Genomic DNA, 20586 nt, shown 5'->3' on the forward strand with positions numbered 1-20586 from the left:
TCTTCTGCATAAGAGTTGCTAAGCAACCTTCAGAAGATGTCCTTGGTAGAAACCCCCTGGGGCCTGTGTCTGTCTGGGCCCCTCCTTCTTGATAGGCTGGGCCAGCTGCACCTGAGCCCTGAGAACGCCTGGCCATGTCTGTCTGTCTGTCTGTCTGTCTGTCTGTCTGTCTGTCTGTCTGTCTGTCTGTCTGTCTGTCTGTCTGTCTGTCTGTCTGTCTGTCTGTCTGTCTGTCTGTCTGTCTGTCTGTCTGTCTGTCTGTCTGTCTGTCTGTCTGTCTGTCTGTCTGTCTGTCTGTCTGTCTACCTTCCTTCCTTCCTTCCTTCCTTCCTTCCTTCCTTCCTTCCTTCCTTCCTTCCTTCCTACCTGTCTGACTTTCTGCCTGCCTGTCTCATCATCTTTCTGTAGACCTGTCTCTCTGTCCGCCTGGCCTATGTTTGTCTAGATGTCTGTTTTTCTGCCTGTTTGCCTGTCTGGCCACCTGTCTCATCTTTCTGTTAACCTGTCTGTCTTTCTGTCTACCCACCTGGCCTCTGTCTGGCATTCGACCGGTCTGTCTGCCCGCCTGGCCTCTGTCTATCTGCTTGCCTGCCTGACTACCTGCCAGTCTCATCTTTCTGTTGACCTGCCTGTCTGTCTGTCTGCCTGTGAGAATTGATTTACTTGGATTCATCCTCATGCTCTGCTTCAGTGGATCAAATGTAAAATGGCTAAATGACTCCCCTTACTGAGGAATAACAGGACTGTGCCACAGTGTGTTTCTGGGTAGTGCATTTAATCTTGTTTTTCTTATATTCTATATATATATATATATCTCTTCCTGGTCCTACCCCATGCCCCCCCACCCCATCCCTAACCCTGTGTTAATAACACTGGCAGCAGGACCCTCATTAGCACTGGCCCCTGTCCTGACCCGGAGGGCATGAGCTGGATTCTATTTCACTGGCCAGGTAGCTGACTAATTGTAGCCAGAATGCCAGAAAATCATTAGAATCAAATGAATAATTCTGCAAGGTCTCAAACAGGGGAGATGGGTGGGCGGAAGAGGCAGAAATGAAAAAGGGGAAAACACATTGAAAGCACATAGAACGCATAGAACAGGTTACAGAGTTTTGTGGTAGAAAATCACCTCAGAGGTGGAAATGGTTGCATATGTGAAAAAGGTTTAGTCTAGTGTCGTGTAGCGCTGCATAAAAAAATATATATATATCTAAAAAGAAGAAAAAAAGAGTGTTGCGTAGCGTAGTATATGGCACTAACTATGTTCATGAGGGTGAGGAGGTACTTCTGGATGTGCTCTCTGCCATGGAAGTGGACCACAGAGGAGTCCACCCCGAGTAGAACCTCGATGTTGAACAGCTCGTGTTCCTCGTTGGCCTGGCGACGGGCTCGAGCCTGCCTGGTCCTGTTCCAGACCCGGTTGTGATGCTGCTGCTGCACTCCTCTGGACAGGGCCTGCAGGTCCATCAGATGACCTATAATTGACCCTGAACCACACAGACAGACGGATACAGTATGTGTGGAAGAAGGCCTTAGAGAGGAGTCACAGTAGCTAACGGCATTGTACAGAAATATTATTTATTATATTAGCCAAAAAAAAAAACTTCAACAAAGTGTTGACTCAAATAGTATTCTTCTCCAAAAATGTTTTTGCGTGTCACGTATACTCCCTCTCTGGCATCTAGGTCATCTGGCTGCTGATTATCCTGCACACCTGCCACCATCGTCTTGCGCACCAGCGCCTCATGACCCTCGCCTGGACTCCATCACCTCCTTCATTATCTTCCCTATATCTGTCACTCCCCTTGGTTCTCACCTCACGTGTTATTGACTCTGTTTTCATGTCGGTGCGTTGTTTGTGTTTCGTGGTCATTGTATTTATTAAAACACTCACTCCCTGAACTTGCTTCCCGACTCTCAGTGCACTCGTTACATGGTGCTGTATCCTTGGAAGTAATCCAGCACATTTTTACCATTTAATGTTCTATATTAGTCAATAGCCATTTTTGGAACATACAGAAAAATCAAATGTGTCTAGTTCACAGCCGGGTTGGACTAAATTCAGAATTCAATGAAATTGAAATGCCTCTTCTATATTACATGAAGGTGTGTTTTATACAAATATACATGTTGTACGTAAAACATCAAACATGTCGTTATATAAAATCAGCAACAACGGCAAAAAACGTCCCCTTTTCCAGGACCCTGCCTTTCAAAGATAATTCCTAAAAATCCAAATAACTTCACAGAGCTTCATTGTAAAGGGTGTAAACACGGTTTCCCATGCTTGTTCACTGAACCATAAACAATTCATGAACATGCACCTGTGGAACAGTCGTTAAGACACTAACAGCTTACAGATCGTAGTCAATTAGGGTCACAGTTATGAAAACATAGGACACTACAGAGGCCTTTCTACTGACTCTGAAAAACACCAAAAGAAAGATGCCCAGGGTCCCTGCTCATCTGCGTGAACATGCCTCAGGCATGCTGCAAGGAGGCATGAGGACTGCAGATGTGGCCAGGGCAATAAATTGCAATGTCCGTAATGTGAGACACCTAAGACAGCGCTACAGGGAGACAGGACGGACAGCTCATCATCCTCGCAGTGGCAGACCACGTGTAATAGCACCTGCACAGGATTGGTACATACAAACATCACACCTGCGGGACAGGTACAGGATAGCAACAACAACTGCCCGAGGTACACCAGGAAAGCACAATCCCTCCATCAGTGTTCAGACTGTCCGCAATACGCTGAGAGAGGCTGGACTGAGGGCTTGTAGGCCTGTTGTAAGGCAGGTCCTCACCAGACATCATCGGCAACATCGTCGCCTATGATCACAAACCCACCGTCGCTGGACCAGACAGGACTGACAAAAAGTGCTCTTCACTGACGAGTCGTGTTTTTTTCTCACCAGGGGTGATGGTTGGATTCGTGTTTATCGTCGAAGGAATGATCATTATACCGAGGCCTGTACTCAGGAGTGGGATCGATTGGAGGTGGAGGGTCCGTCATGGTCTGGGGCAGTGTGTCACAGCATCAACGGACTGAGCTTGTTGTCATTGTAGGAAATCTCAACGTTGTGCGTTACAGGGAAGACATCCTCCTCCCTCATGTGGTACCCTTGCTGCAAGCTCATCCTGATATGACCCTCCAGCATGACAATGCCACCAGCCATACTGCTCATTCTGTGCGTGATTTCCTGCAATACAGGAATGTCAGTGTCCTGCCATGGTCAGCGAAGAGCTCGGATCTCAATCCCATTGAGCACGTCTGGGACCTGTTGGATCGGAGGGTGAGTGCTAGGGCCATTCCCCCCAGAAATGTCCGGGAACTTGCAGGTGCCTTTTTGGAAGAGTCTCACAGCATCTCACAGCAAGAACTGGCAAATCTGGTGCCATCCATGAGGAGGAGATGCACTGCAGTACTTAATGCAGCTGGTGACCACACCAGATACTGACTGTTACTTTGATTTGGACCCCCTTTTTTGTTCAGGAACACATTATTCAATTTCTAGTAGTCACATGTCTGTGGAACTTGTTCAGTTTATGTCTCAGTTGTTGAATCTTGTTATGTTCATACAAATATTCACATATTAAGTTTGCTGAAAATAAACGCAGTCGACAGTGAGAGGACGTTTCTTTTTTTTACTGAGTTTACATATACCTGTATAGGAAATATTGTTGAAACAATTGATTTGAAAATAAATGATCATGGAGAACAAAACCTATATGCAAAAATGCTAAGTTATTATATTTCATTAATCACAAAAATGTTCTTCAGTGTGGGAAAATGCTACATTTCCCAGAATGCATTATTTTAACCCTCACTTTGACCCTGAGGCCTTTAAAAAGAAGCCAAACAAATTCAACGGTTGGTGGAAATATAATAGGCTATTCTAAGCACTATGGTTAAAAGAGTACAGTATATGAACATTGTTTCCTGAGAAAAGTGATGTAGTCTTTCATATCTGAAAGTGTGACCTGTCAGATTCAATGAAACTCTCATGCTCTATTGCTGGCTTCATATGCTCGTGGGAAATGGAAAACTGGAAAGTGGGAAGTCATAAATCCAACATGATTGTGTTCAAGTGCTTTTGAAGTCAGAAACTATTCTTCATCCAATAAGATTATAGCTAGCTCAATAAAGTTAGCTAATTTGCCTATATTGTCAAACTAGCTACATTCTCCATATTGATAAGGTTGTAGTTGTCCAAAACGGATTTGTTGTCATCTTTTGTTTGAAAAGTTACAAGGTCAAGGGTGAAACGTCACAACTTTGCAACTCGTTCAAGTGAAACATCCCAGTCGTAACTAGGAATGTCAGATAATTACAATAGCATGTGAATGCATGTAGCATATGACTGAGTGGAATTTCTTTGAATTGTACTGAATAGAATTCTACTTCCTGTCAGTCAAACTCAAATTCTACATCCTGTGGGGTGTGGCCAATTCAATTTGAATTTAAACTCATGAGCTGATTCACAGTGCATAACCTTTTCTATGCCATTTCAAAGTCTTGTGGTAAGATAGGTTGATATATATATATATATGATATATAAGTATAATCCTCTCGACTGTTTACACACACATCTCCGCCCTGCCAGAGAACAGGTTTGAAGGAGAAAGATTCGTTAAGACAATTGCAAAATCTTGGGTTTACTCCTGAGAATAACTTCTCTCTATCCATTGGTGAAATGAAAAGCAAAGGTTCACCTTCTAACAGGACAAAGACCCTAAGCACACAGCCAAGACAACACAGGAGTGGCTTCGGGACAAGTTTCTGAATGTCCTTGAGTGGCCAAGCCAGAGCCCGGACTTGAACCCGATACAACATCTCTCTAGAGACTTGAAAATAGCTGTGCAGCATCCAACCATCTTGAGAGGATCTGCAGAGAGGAATTCAATCTAGGTTAAATCAGACCAGAGACTTTTGTTTCTCATGGTCTGAGAGCCTTTAGATGCCTTTTGGCAAACTCCAAGCCGGCTGTCATGTGCCTTTTACTGAGGAGTTTTCGCTTTGTCATTATGGGATATTGTGTGTAGAATGATGAGGAAACATTTTTATTTAATCAATTTTATAATAAGGCTGTAACGTAACAATGTGGAAAAGGTAAAAGAGTCTGAATACTTTCCGAATGCACTGTATATCTTCATAATAGTGTTAGCACAATGACATGCTAGCTGTTCTCATAGACTTTCAGTCATTGCATCAACTGCTATCCATTTAAAAGCACATCCCAGCGTTGTACGAGATCTTCAGTTTCTTGGCAATTGCTAGCATGGAATAGCCTTCATTTCTCAGAACAAGAATAGACTGACGAGTTAAAAAAAAAGCTATTTGTTTCTGGCCATTTGGAGACTGTAATCGAACCCACAAATGCTGATGCTCCAGATACTCAACTAGTCTAAAGAAGGCCAGTTTTATTGCTTATTTAATCACCACAACAGTTTTCAGCTGTGCTAACATAATTGCAAAATGGTTTTCTAATGATCAATTAGCCTTTTAAATGATAAACTTGGATTAGCTAACACAACGTGTAAATTGGAACACAGGAGGTGATGGTTGCTGATAACGGGCCTCTGTACGCCTATGTAGATATTCCATAAAAAATCTGCTATTTCCAGCTACAATAGTCATTTACAACATTAACAATGTCTACACTGTATTTCTTATCAATCAGTTCTTTTAATGGACATAAAAATGTGATTTTCTTTCAAAACAAGGACATTTCTAAGTGACTCCAAACCTTTGAACAGTAGTGCATGGGAAACTAGTCATATGTCATGTGTCACTACCTCACAGGAGAGAAATGTGAACGTAAACATTCTGGAACATATGAATTTTCATGTGCCTTAATAACAAACTTGTATGCCATCTGTAAAAATTAATAAAGTTGTTCAATTATGAACCTAGTTGGTTTAGCCACAGAAAAAGCCAGGAACCTTCCCGCTACCGCTAGCCATGATTGGCTGAGATAATGGATGGGACATGCCGATAATGGACATGCCGAGAGATGAGTTCGGATTGGTCTGTCATGTATTACGCTTCTGTCTATAACATAAAGTATGTTTCGGTAATTCTTTGTATCGCAGTTTAAAAAAAAAAGATATCACGAACACGACACAACATCCGCAGAGTACGACCCTGCCTCACACAGGAAGCGGCGCAGGTCCTAATCCAGGCACTTGTCATCTCCCGTCTGGATTACTGCAACTTGCTGTTGGCTGGGCTCCCTGCCTGTGCCATTAAACCCCTACAACTCATCCAGAACGCCGCAGCCCGTCTAGTGTTCAACCTTCCCAAGTTCTCTCACGTCACCCCGCTCCTCCGCTCTCTCCACTGGCTTCCAGTTGATGCCGCTACAAGACCATGGTGCTTGCCTACGGAGCTGTGAGGGGAACGGCACCTCAGTACCTCCAGGCTCTGATCAGGCCCTACACCCAAATAAGGGCACTGCGTTCATCCACCTCTGGCCTGCTCGCCTCCCTACCACTGAGGAAGTACAGTTCCCGCTCAGCTCAGTCAAAACTGTTCGCTGCTCTGGCTCCCCAATGGTGGAACAAACTCCCTCACGACGCCAGGACAGCGGAGTCAATCACCACCTTCCGGAGACACCTGAAACCCCACCTCTTTAAGGAATACCTAGGATAGGATAAAGTAATCCTTCTCACCCCCCTTAAAATATTTAGATGCACTATTGTAAAGTGGTTGTTCCACTGGATGTCATAAGGTGAATGCACCAATTTGTAAGTCGCTCTGGATAAGAGCGTCTGCTAAATGACTTAAATGTAAAATGTTAAATGTTAAAATCAGTGGAATGCCCGGTGGAAGCAGAGAATGATAGCTAAGGTGATGGAGAAAATTGAGGCGTTTGATTGCAAATGTGGAGGGAGTCGAAAAGAGAACACAGAAGGCTGTTGTATAAAACACCCGTCTTCGGAATACGTCTTCAAACTAAGGGCAACCATGGCATTCGTGGCAGAGAGGGAGAAGCGTTCATCCATGTATACGAGCAAGAGAGTCTAGCTAGCTACATTTTCACTTATTATACGTTTCTAATTCTGTCAGAAAGTTGTTTTCATTCAAAGTTAAAGGCTGGTTCGCTAGCTAATGTTACGAATATGATCTTTGTATTAATACTATTGTTTTCATTGATAGTTATAGCCTAATGTTAGCTAGTTAGCTAGTTAGCTAACATTAAACCTGGTGGTTAGCTTTAGCTACCTGTAGATTTATGCAGGGTAGTACCGTTAGGAGTTGGATTTATAGTTCATTGTGTAGCTAGCTAGCTTCATGTCTAAACAAAAGACTACACTATGCAAGTAACCATTTCACTGTACTGTTTACACCTTCTGTATCCTGTTCATGTGACAAACTTAGATTTTATTTGATATAGCGTGTGTTTACTAGAGACCTGCACCTGTTCTAAAATTCTCTGCTAGAATGCCCTGCTTTTATTTTGTCACACTCACAACCGTAAGATATTTTCTGTAATTAGCTCGCCATTAACTCGATCTTGTTGTGAGTTTATTTTCCTGTAATAATGATTACAAATTAGCTTAAATTAAGACATTGTCAGCTATATGATTTGGTCATTATTTGAACTGGCTAGCCAGCTAACTTAACTTTAACTAGTTAGCTAACAAGCTGGAAACAAACCAAAACATTATTTAGAAAGTTGCTTTTAGTTGCCTGGTTCGCTAGATTGACATATACTAAATATATTTTTTAACAGATTAGTTTATTATTTTTTTAAATACACCAGTTATGCTATTGTGGACCACCAGGCTGCTGATGTCATGGAGCCTGTCGTTTTTGTGTTTATAGCTACTTTTTCATTACGACAAGTTTGATGGTGAACGACTATAGAATGTTCATGATGTCACTGCGACAACTGTAAACAGTCATGTCGATAGACATAGTATAAACAAGCCTTTAGTCTTGAAATCTTTGGTTGTTTAGTACAACATTGTTTGTTTAGTACACTCACTACCATACTCACTGTTTAGCACGTGGCCTCACATTTGAATCCTGGGTCTAGGCTTAATAGGGTGTGAACGATGCTAAATGGGTGTAGACAAATAAGAGCTCTCCAATCTGAAGTGGATGTTGATTAAGGCAGCCCCCCGCACCTCTCTGATTCAGAGCAGTTGGGTTAAATGCGGAAGACACATTTCAGTTGAAGGCATTCAGTTGTACAACGGACTAGGTATCCCCCTTTCCCATTCCCTTTCCAGTAAGGGCCATTTTCTAAAAAGTGGAGTTACAAGTGTATCAACTTTCAAAGCAGAATTACTTTCATATTGTTCCTCAACTGTAGTGTATGATACACCATTTTCTAGCTCTGAGTCTCTACTTTTATCCAATGTAAAAACAAACACGATTTCTAATTTTACTACATAAGACCAAATCGAGACGGTGAGTCACATATATATTTAAAAAATGCCATCATCGTTTTTACAGCGGTGGCAACAATAGGGGAAACAATGATGCTCTACTGTACTGCAGTTGCCAATACAATTTCAATTGCGCAAAAAGCATGCCTAAATCCAGAAGATTTTAAATAGAGCCTGGATGATGACAGGGGTGCTCAGAAAAGACATATAAAGCCTAATAACAAGCTAAAAGGGTTCACATAAGGCCAGTCATATTTCTTTTAGAAAGCTCCCCTTTCAACTTTTAAACCTATTCATTTGATCATTAATGATGTCTTCTTCTCAATAAACAATCTCCTCAGGTTCATTACAGGAGCAGATGTATGGCCGATTCATAGAAAGACAGAGTGGTTAGAGGACAGAGAGCTGGAACAGCCGTACCGCTGCCTGGCCACCAACAAGACCTCATATGCTATAGGCAGTGAATCTCATGAATAAACCGGAGAACTTCTAATAGGGAAACTGGAGGAGACACATTAGATCACTGTAATCATTTTTAAACCATTTTTTAAATCTCTGGCCAAACATGTGTAGAAAATGTATCTAGATTTATAAAATGTGAAAGATAATATTAAGGGTGAAGAAAAAGGTTACATTCCACGCTAAAAATTAATTTCTCTTTAAAATGATATCATTGCTCCTCGATATTACAATAGTGCATCTTAAAGCATTGTGTCTTTGTGTACGAACTTCCAGGGCTTTCCTACCATAAAACAATAGCATGAGTTCTGTCTTCATGGACTCCCCAGGTGAACAAACTCCCTGATCGAAGGACATTGGAATAGATGGAGCAAACCTGAAACCCAAGCAGATTTAAGGAATACCTAGGAACAGGATAAAGTAATCCTTCTCACCCCCCCTTAAAATATTTAGATGCACTATTGTAAAGTGGTTGTTCCACTGGATGTCATAAGGTGAATGCACCAATTTGTAAGTCGCTCTGGATAAGAGCGTCTGCCAAATGACTTAAATGTAAATGTAAATGTACCGTAAAACAATGGCATGAGTTCTGTCTTCATGGACTCTTTTGCAGGTGAACTCTTGATCGAAGCATTGGAATAGATGGAGCAAACCTGGCAATCCAAGCAGCTTGGGAAGTGAAGCATGGGAACAGGGGACGAGAAACCACCCGTTGCTCAGGTTACCGTCAGCTCACACCCGGGCCCCGTGTCCATTCCAGCCCATCAAAACATAACTCAGCACGTTCCAACACAGGCACCCTGAGCTAAAAAACAAAGTCATCATATTTCAAGGGTAAAGCCTTCGAAGAACAACAATGTTCTCTGCCAATGACTATAAATAGATTGATACAGGGGCGGGTGGGTCACGTGCTTTGGGTTTTTATACTGACTGTGGACATTGATTCCTCATTAGTGTTGATAGATACTGTGTGTCGATGCTGGTGAGCTTTAATCCTGGGCTTCCCAGTAGCAATCCTCAAGGACCCCTCATATTACAAACTGATGAGAAAGTGTGAATTGAGACATGATAGAGCTTTCAAATTATAAAATGGTTGAATAGAAAGGAATCAACCACAGGTGTTTTTTATTGGAGTGTCTAGGCTACTTCATATAAGTCATTTAGCAGACGCGATTAGTAAGTGCAGTGCATACATTTGTAGATTTGTTCATACTGGTCCCTTGTGGGAATTGTACCCACAACCCTAGCATTGCAAGTGCCATGCTCTACCAACCGAGTCATACGGGACAAGAGTCTATACTTCAAGTATAAATAGCATGGTGGCTGGTGCAGTTCTAATGCTGTTAGCTGTAACCCCAGGTGGGACTGTGAGGTTGTGCACTTGAGGCAGGTACTTAGCCTTAGGGGCCTCTGGGAACATTTCAGTGACAATGCAAAATCTAAATAGTACACCCACCACAAACGTCACCCTGGATGAGGGTGGTCTCATGAGGTATGCTGGCTCAGCTGCTTTCAATCTGAATGTGAAGAGAAAGGATTCGGGTGCAAGGGAAAAGCGTATCGAGATCACATGTCTTCTCAAGATGAAGTGATTCTTGATGTTATTCTACCTGAGCGGATCTTAAAACAAAGCATCCGTCTGAGGTCACACTTTCCTTCCCCTTTCCATTGCTGCCTGCAGCCAAATCCCATCCAGATGTGTTTAGAATCCTAAACCTTCCCTGGGTTACCCAAGGTCCCCCCCTCTGTCACTCAACTGATCCGCCGCATCACACCCAGCCTAGCTCCACATTCAGGGGATAACGCCTCCACTCAGATGAGATTGGAACACTGACATCACAGCCAAATTTTTAAAAAATGTATGCTGCAGTGAAATAAAGGAAATCTGTTATGTGACGCAGTATACAAAACCCAAACGAATAAACAAGGTGTAGTCAGAACATTTAAGACAGCACAGCACTTTGTACAGACAGAGAGAACCAGGGACGTCTGTAGTGTCTACGAAATCGCCTGTAAAAGAAAAAACATGTTCACCGTCGAACATTTGTCAAAAAACAAACGGAATGTTTTTATTTTAGGGGATGACTTTCAATGAAAAACATGTGCAGTGGTGAAACACAGACACACAGACACACAGACACACACATGCAGGCCAAACCAGGCAAGCATGCACATACACATTGACACACGTACAAACACAAGTACACATGTGCACTCTTAGCTACACACACAGTACATAGAAGTAATGCAAGGTTTCAGCCACCTCTAGTATTAGGCATGACTATGTGTTTATAGGGTAACAGGGTATTAAGGGTGACCAGGATATACAGCAGCACTTCTTTGACCCATTCAAAATCACTCATTGCTGCATGGCTATTAGAGGATAACATGACCAAATCCTCAGACATAGTTCACCTACTCTTGCCATGAATGAGCTAACTCAAGTCATTGTCTTGTATCAGATACAGTTGAAGTCGGAAGTTTACATATACCTTAGCCAAATACGTTCAAACTCAGTTTTTCACAATTCTTGACATTTAATCCGAGTACAAACTCCCTGTTTTAGGTCAGTTAGGATCATCACATTATTTTTAAAGAATGTGAAATGTCAGAATAATAGTAGAGAGAATGATTTATTTACTTGATTTACTTTCATCGCATTCCCAGTGGGTCAGAAGTTTACATACACTCAATTAGTATTCGGTAGCATTGCCTTTAATTTGGATAACTTGGGTCACACGTTTCAGGTAGCCTTCCACAGGCTTCCCACAATAAGTCGGGTGAATTTTGGCTTATTCCTCCTTACAGAGCTGGTGTAACTGAGTCAGTTTTGTAGGCCTCCTTGCTCGCACATGCTTTCTCAGTTCTGGCCACACATTTTATATGGGATTGAGGTCAGGGCTTTGTGATGGCCACTCCTATTCTTTGACTTTGTAAGCATGCTTGGGGTCATTGTCCATTTGGAAGACCCATTTGCGACCAAGCTTTAACTTCCTGATGGATGTCTTGAGATGTTGCTTCAATATATCCTCATCATTTTCCCGCCTCATAAAGCCATCTATTTTGTGAAGTGCACCAGTCCCTCTTGCAGCAAAGCACCCCCACAACATGATGCTGCCACCCCCGTGCTTCACAGTTGGGATGGTATTCTTTGGCTTGCAAGCCTCCCCCTTTTTCCTCCAAACATAATTATGTCTGGCTTTTTTATGGCGGGTGTGGAGCAGTGGCTTCTTCCTTGCTGAGCGGCCTTTCAGGCTATGTTACTCTGGCTATAGATACTTTTGTACCTGTTTCCTCCAGCATTTTCACAAGGTCCTTTGCTGTTGTTCTGAGATTGATTTGCACCAAAGTACGTTCATCTCTAGGAAACAGAACTCGTCTCCTTCCTGAGCGGTATGACGTCTGTGTGGTACCATGGTGTTTTTTATTTTTTTTATTTAGCTACTATCTTGTCTCATCGCTACAACTCCCATACGGGCTCGGGAGTGACGAAGGTTGAAAGTCATGCGTCCTCCGATACACAACCCAACTGCTTCTTAACACAGCGTACATCCAACCCGGAAACCAGCCGCACCAATGTGTCGTAGGAAACACCGTGCACCTGTACAGATAAATGTGGTACCTTCAGGCATTTGGAAATTGCTCCCAAGGATGACGCAGACTTGTGGAGGTCTTGGCTGATTTCTTTAGAATGTCCCATGATGTCAAGCAAAGAGGCACTGAGTTTGAAGGTAGGCCTTGAAATGCACCTCCAATTGACTCAAATGATGTCAATTAGCCTGTCAGAAGCTTCTAAAAACATAGAATTTTCCAATCTGTTTAAAGGCACAGTCAACTTAGTGTATGTCAACTTCTGACCCACTGGAATTGTGATATAGTGAATTATAAGTTAAATAATCTGTCTGTAAACAATTGTTAAAAATGACTTGTGTCATGCGCAAAGTAGATGTCCTAACCAACTTGCCAAAAGTTTATGTGTATGTAAACTTCCGACTTCAACTGTAGGGGTGACGCCACCTGATGTCAGACAATGCACTCAAGTTAGATGGCTTGGATCACCTCAGCAGTCTACAGAGTAATGGTATGCAGAGATACGCAATGATAACCAATTCAGAGATAGTCTATGGAAGGACCACTGCTATGTGGAAACTCAAAGGTGAATCCCTCTGCCTTAAACAGGACCTCTTCCTCAGATCTGATTGAATACTGAGAAATGTTGTCATTGTTTTTGTAAGTGATTATGAAATGATGTTTACAAATGTTTCAGTCTGCCTGAAAATAGATTACATTCATTTGAGGTGATGGAAAATATTAATTGATTAGTTAGTGAAATCCATGCGCATGATGTAAAAGGGAAGGCTTCCCACAAAATGAGAAACACAATCTAATTGTAAAAATCCTTGGACAATGGCTCCTCAAGATAGTTATGTCGCAAAATGTCACACTTCAAATAACATTTCCTTTCATTTATTTTTTATTAGTTACAAACTTTTAGGCCTAAATTCAATAAGCATTAACCTGCGATAGCAGACACCCTTATAGCGGATGGTTGATGGTGTCGGAGGTGGAACTGCTTTGAAGCTGTCAAATTGGTGACCATCTGTTCTTGCGATCATTGTCACGAAGCCCGCCCCTCTTGTGTTGGAAGTTCTGAATGAAGAAGTGCAGGCTATATAGAAATAATTATGCTCAAATTGAAAAATCATTCAACTAAATAATGAGAGTTTCTATCATCCTAATGGAGGCGTAGATTCAATCTCATATTCCACTGTTCCAACTTGTAAACAAGGCTGCATGGGATTTCTGTTAATGTGACCCCGTGCAGCCAATGGCAATGTCCGCTTTAGGTATAATCATTTGACAGTTCAAACGCAGTTCCACTTCTGACACTGCCAAAATAACCGATATGCAGATGTCGGCTAAAGCTGATCTGATTGAATAGTGGCCTTAATGTTTGTTTTTACTCAATGTCCTTATCATTCTCTTGAGCTACAAGGTCAATCTAGAGTCTGCTCTAGGTCAACCATGCTCTCCTCCACTGGAGGACGTAAGTTTACTGTAGGCCAATATCCCATCAGCACTCAGCCCTGCCACATAGGAGTTGGGCTGCGGCCGAAACGCCGCTGATGGATTTGTGAGACTACGTCTGAGCTTTAAATCCGATCCACACATTCCAGCTGACGTCACCAAAGTCCACCGCGAGGCTGTTCTCCTGTATCTCCACCAGTTCCCCCTTTTAGAAGTTCATACAATTTGGTTTGTACCGCACGTGCGTGTATTGGTGTTCTTTACATTTGTATACATTGTGAGAGAATGTGTGCATTTGTGTTCTGAGAATTTGTGTGTAACAATTCAACCGGAATACATCTGCCTTTTGTATCGTCTTATAGAATAGACAGTAGAACTGCTCAGACAAAGGAACTACAAATTTGAAGTGACTGAGAAGCAAGTCTAGCCTCCCAATATCTCCAGGCTGAGCTCCGTTGTTGGAACTGAAGTGACATGTGAATCCCTTTTAGAACTTTATTACTGTACATTTCCCATCCAGTGAGAATGCTTTGTCACAATTTTGGTAAGTCGAATGGCTGTACACGACAGGGAGAAAATTTTAAAAAGTTGCACATTTGGTTCAATCGAGTTTAGTCGCCTTTGCTTTGTCAAACAAGGGCGTTGAACTATCCTCCAGTAAGATTTGCTTAGTAGAGGCATCCCAGAGACCGCACGCGTTTGCTTATTTCCATGTGGAGTCATGACAGGTTATGTACACAGTGAACTAAATTTAAAAATGAGATTTATAGAAATCAGGAAACACCAACAAAACATCGGAATAAACAAATGTGGAATAAGATGCTTTCTCTGGATAGCATCCATAATGTTCATCAGGCTGGACCAGGAGAACTCGGAGGACATGGAGAGGGATACATTTGTTTTCTCTCTGCACAATAAAAGCAAAGTTTACCGTCATTTCAACATCTCCTAAAAGGGATACAAATGGAATGTCTAGGAGACAAGTCTTTCATAACGGTTTCACATTTCAAAATGAAGGACAATAATCTGACAGAGTAGCTTATCTGCATTCAGCAGTCTAAAGTCACAAATGACGATGACCTCATGAAGGAATTTTATCATGTCTCCTGACAGTCAGGAAAATCATATGGAGTCTGTAAAGGTGTATCAGAAGTTCCTTTTACCTCGAGGGTGAGAGTCTGCTGTTTGATTGACAGGGGGCCTCTTAATGGCAGAGGAGCGATAAACAATGTGATGTCGTCCGTCTCCTCTCTCCTCCTCCTCTACCATCAGGCCCCCTCCACGCACCAGGGGCTCGATGAAGAACTCCTCCTTCCCTGTGCGGATCATTCCTGCCTGAGGGAGAGAGAGATGAGAAGGGGGGGGGTTTGAATTCTACAATCACAATCTTCTAACATGAAAAACTAACTTTTAAAGGTGACCTATGGAGAAAAATCACCATTTCCTGGTTGCAAAAATTCTAATAGTTCGCTTAATTTGAGTTGATGTGATAAAACAAGCAAACATAGTGTAGAGAATCATTGTACCATCTAAACCGCTGTGGAATATATTTTCCATAATCTAAAATATTGTATTATCAGCTGTTTGAAGCTGGTGTACCAATCCAAAAGTAAAATACGCAAAAAAACTAAGCTTAAGAATGGGAAGCATAGAAATAGCACACATAGAATATATCTACTACTTTATAGACTTGCTTTCAATGAGAATGACAGATCTATAACTCACATTTCTATGTGAATTTTGTTGGGTCGCCCAAAAAGTTACCTATTGCAGCTTTAAATAAAACTTTGAGAATAACTTTGAGAATGGGAAATACACAATAATCAATATCTCAACCACTTTGAAGATCAGCCAGAAGAGAGGACAGAATTGACAAGTAGAACTGACATGAGACTGAAAGGGAAATTAGTTGATCAATATGGGGCCATAAACAGCAAAAAAAAACACAAAAAAAGTACTAATGTTTCCATAAATGCAGACAGCCTAAATGTGGCGTGACAACCCAAGCCAAGTGCCCCCCCCCCCCCCCCCCCCCCCAAGCCAAGTCTTCGTGAATGTGAAGTCAAGGGGCGGTGAACGTGAACTGCTCCTCTCTCTCCCCCCTGACCGCAGAGTTAGAGCGTGGCCGCTGATGCGGCCGTTTAGCCACAGCCTCCTGGGAAATTTTACATAAGGAGCTGTCACATCCTCCCGAGGTTTAATTACCAAAGAAAGGTCTGGACGCAGCATAAATCGACACCAGCGGATACACCTCGATTGCCAACTCTCTGAGCCACTGTGAAGTCAAACGTAATCTGCTTTAGGATGCTGCAGGGCTAAACACACAACATCCTCACCTCAGAAAGGCAGTTGCTCACCTCATCTCAGGAAATCTAGAACTCTAACAGCTAATTAAAGTCATGCTAGTGATTAAAGGAGCTAACAGCAAAGATTCTACCCTGGGCCGGAGGAAAGAAGCACACACCTCAATGTTCAGAAGACAGAAGTCTTAAAAGCAATAATTCCGATTCTTCCACGTATCTCAGGGATGGCTATCTGTTATTGCAGCCACTTGTAAAACGAATAAACTAAGTCTAGTTATTTTTTTTATTAAACAATGATGCAAGACTGGGGTTTGTGAAAGACATCCAAACTCCCAAATCTGAAATCAAACTCTGTCTTCAACAACAAAGCACATGGTCATTTGGGCTAGAAGATCTCAAACTAACATTTGAAGGATCAACTTCACCTAACAATCACAATGATATCACTCTGTCACCAGCTTTACAGTCTGAAACAAGTATACAGTGTCAAGACATTTGGATCAGTGGTCCACAACTCTGGTATTTTCACCACCTGAGTCCAGGGCACAATAGATATGTAGCTGTAAATTGGCATACAAATTGTAAACCTCAACAGGAGCAATGATTGATAAGTCAGCATAAACTATGCTGAAGTGCAGCAGCTTATTGACGATGTGATGGGATCCAGCTCCAATGTAATTGTGAGACTCTGGCTTTTCTGAGCCTGAGAGACTCCAGAGCATGCCTGGCCTGCCAAGACTGAAATGGGAGAGCAGAGCCTGAGAGAGCCTGCCTGAGAAGCCCTGTCACGTCTAGGTTTCCTGCTCAGAGTCAAGCCTGCTGCCTCGTTAAAGTAAAAATCCACCCAAAACCACAGATTCCTATAATTTACCGTGTTATAGCTGCAATATACATTATAACATTTTGGGCGACCTGATTAAATTCACAAAGAAATATGAGTTATAAATCTGTCATTCTCATTGAAATCAAGTCTAAGAAGTGGTAGATTTGTTCTGTGTGCACTATTTCAATGCATCCCATTTTAAAGCATCTTTTACATTTGGTTTTGTACACCTGCTTCAAAAACCACTGAAAATACAATATTTTTGGTTATGGAAAGTATATTTCACAGAGGTTTAGATGGTACAATGATTCTCTACACTATACTTGCTTGTTTTGTCACATAAACTGAAATTAGACGACCCATCAGAATTTTTGCAATCTGGAAATATTAATACCAAAGTCAATATCAGCATGTGAAGTAGCTAGTTAACTGTAAAATCGACTAAACAAACTACACTATCAATTTAAGAAGTCTACAATCTCACCATGTTGAACCTGTAGATCGATGTGCCTCGCAGATTGGAGTCTGACATTCGCAACGGCCATGCAACAGCACCATACAATGCACTCTGGACTGAAGACGCAGACAAATAGGAGAAATTTGGTGGACCCTTTGCTAAATTACACATTTCAGGATGAAACAGTCAGAGGTCACCAAGAGCAACATAGCTTCAGTGTGTAAATCAGCTAGAAAGATGTGTCAGCATCGAGTAATTGTCCCTGGCCCCCTCCTAGTTAGGGGGAGGGATGAGCTCTACAGCAGTCTCACAACTCAATCGCTGGTTGAAAACTGTTTTCTGCCCCTCCCAAAAGATAGAATTTGTCGATAATTGGCCCTCTTTCTGGGACTCACCCACAAACAGGACCAAGCCTGGCCTGCTGTGGAGTGACGGACTCCATCCTCGCTGGAGGGTTGCTTTCATCTTATCTACAAACATAGACAGGGCTCTAACTCCCCTAGCTCCACAATGAGATAGGGTGCAGGCCAGGCAGCATGCTGTTAGCCATCCAGCTTAGTGGTCTGCCACTAGCGCAGTCAATGTAGTCAGCTCAGCTATCCCCATTGAGACCATGTCTGTGCATCGATCTATGTTGGGCAAAACTAAACATGGCGGTGTTCACCTTAACAATCTCACTGGAATAAAGACCTCCTCCATTCCTGTCATTATTGAAAGAGATTGTGATATCTCACATCTCAAAATAGGGCTACTTAATGTTAGATCCCTCACTTCCAAGGCAGTTACAGTCAATGAACTATTCACTGATCATAATCTTGATGTGATTGGCCTGACTGAAACATGGCTTAAGTCTAATGAATTTACTGTGTTAAATGAGGCCTCTCCTCCTGGTTACACTAGTGACCATATCCTCCACGCATCCTGCGGAAGTGTTGCAAACATTTACGATATCAAATTTCAATTTCCCCCCAGAAGATGACTGCGTTTTCATCTTTTGAGCTTCGATAGTAATGAAATTTCTGCAGCCTACTCATCCACTTTTTATAGCTACTGTTTACAGGCCTCCTGGGCCATATACAGCGTTCCTCACTGAGTTCCCTGAATTCCTATCGGACCTTGTAGTCGTGGCAGATAATATTCACATTTTTGGTGACTTTAATATTCACATGGAAGGGTCCACAACCCACTCCAAAAGGCTTCCGGAGCCATCATCGACTCAGTGGGATTTGTCCAACATGTCTCCGTACCTACTGACTGCCACAGTCATACTCTGGACCTAGTTTTGTCCTGTGGAATAAATATTATGGATCTTAATGTTTTTTCACATAATCCTGGACTATCGGACCACCAATTTATTACGTTTGCAATCACAACAAATAATCTGCTTAGAACCCAACCAAGGATCATAAAAATCCGTGCTATAAATTCCGCAGACAACCCAAAGATTCCTAGATGCCCTTCCAGACTCCCTCCACCTACCCAAGGACGTCGGAGTACAAAAATTGGTTCACCACCTAACCGAGGAACTAGATTTAACCTTGCGTAATACCCTAGATGCAGTCTGACCCCTAAAAACAAAAAAAATATTTGTCATAAGAAATTAGCTTCCTGGTATACAGAAAATACCTGAGCCCTGAAGCAAGCTTACCGAACATTGGAACGGAAATGGCGCTCCACCAAACTATAAGTCTTCCAACTAGCTTGCAAAGACAGTACCGTACAACATCGATGAGCCCTCACTGCTGCTCAATCATCCTATTCTTCCAGAACAATCCAAAATGTATTTTTGATACTGTCGCAAAGCTAACTAAAAAGCATTCCCCAAGAGAGGATGGCTTTCACTTCAGCAGTGATAAATTCATGAACTTCTTTGACGAAAAGATCATGATCATTAGAAAGCAAATTACAGACTCCTCTTTTAAATCTGCATATTTTTCCGAAGCTCAGCTGTCCTGAGTCTGCACAACACTGCCAGGACCTAGTATCAAGGGAGACATTCAAGTATTTTAATCCTATATCTCTTGGCACATTCATGAAAAGAGTAATGGCCTCTAAACCTTCAAGCTGCATACTAGACCCTATTCCAACTAAACTACTGAAAGAGCTGCTTCCTGTGCTTGGCCCTCCTATGTTGAACATAATAAATGGCTCTCTATGCACCGGATGTGTTCCAAACTCACTAAAAGTGGCAGTAATAAAGCCTCTCTTGAGAAAGCCAAACCTTGACCCAGAAAATATAAAAACTATCGGCCTATATCGAATCGAGATTGGTCGCCCGGGAGACCCGTTGTTCAAAAGGCTCTAATAAGGAAGCCACGACAACAGCAGCAGTCAGAGGTTAACTCCTGTCTCCGAGGCAGTCCTTCTGCGCATACCATAACTGCAGTGTTCACGGATCACTGTTCAGTGTGTATGTGTGTGTGTTTGACTCTGAGTGCCTGCATGCGTATTTTCAGGGATGGCAATATACCAGGCCATAGAACAGGCCTAAAACAACAAAACATTTCCAAGAAGACAACAAACTTATCTTGGGTACAGGGGACTTCACTTTTTGATTCAGTCAGAAATAAATAAACAATTCCAAGTAAAGATGAGAGCTAATTCCATTTAACTGAGAAGGGCAGGTTTGAACAATTTTCAAACCAGAGACAAAAGCTGAGAAGTCAGGGGAGAAGAGGTAGGGAGAGAGGGGGCAGGAAAATGAATTAATACTGAGGTAGTCATGTCTGTAGGGAGAAGGGAGAGGAGAACATAGCCTGCCTGACATGTTCCAAATAAGAGGCAGGCAGAGCAGAGCTCTCACTCAGGCTGGCTTTGCCGTGCTGCCTTGCCATTAAAAACCAGACAGCTGTCTGTCTGTCTGTCTGTCTGTCTGTCTGTCTGTCTGTCTGTCTGTCTGTCTGTCTGTCTGTCTGTCTGTCTGTCTGTCTGTCTGTCTGTCTGTCTGTCTGTCTGTCTGTCTGTCTGTCTGTCTGTCTGTCTGTCTGTCTGTCTGTCTGTCTGTCTGTCTGTCTGTCTGTCTGTCTGTCTGTCTGTCTGTCTGTCTGTCTGTCTGAACAGGGGTGGAAGCACCTGAGCACTACCTTAGCTCTCAAAATGGACAGCTTTGTGTG

The 20586-nt window shown here is 42.4% G+C and overlaps 1 protein-coding gene across 2 annotated transcripts in view; it reads right to left on the reverse strand.

Moving 5' to 3' along the window:
* The window catches only part of LOC124005646 (A disintegrin and metalloproteinase with thrombospondin motifs 2-like), a 52291-nt gene that overhangs the window by 17838 nt on the left and 13867 nt on the right, over positions 1 to 20586 (reverse strand). The window contains exons 1-3 of one of the 2 annotated variants that reach the window (XM_046315098.1): positions 17501 to 17628; positions 15054 to 15225; positions 1261 to 1487 (exon numbers count right to left, since the gene is read on the reverse strand). In XM_046315098.1, coding sequence (XP_046171054.1) covers positions 1261 to 1487; positions 15054 to 15225; positions 17501 to 17548 — 447 coding nt within the window. In that variant the 5' untranslated portion in view covers positions 17549 to 17628. Of the gene's footprint in view, positions 1 to 1260; positions 1488 to 15053; positions 15226 to 17500; positions 17629 to 20586 lie in introns of those variants that run through there. The other variant, XM_046315089.1, reaches the window with a different exon arrangement.

The sequence above is a fragment of the Oncorhynchus gorbuscha genome, linkage group LG02, assembly GCF_021184085.1.
Source record: "Oncorhynchus gorbuscha isolate QuinsamMale2020 ecotype Even-year linkage group LG02, OgorEven_v1.0, whole genome shotgun sequence".
Classification (NCBI taxonomy): domain Eukaryota; kingdom Metazoa; phylum Chordata; class Actinopteri; order Salmoniformes; family Salmonidae; genus Oncorhynchus; species Oncorhynchus gorbuscha.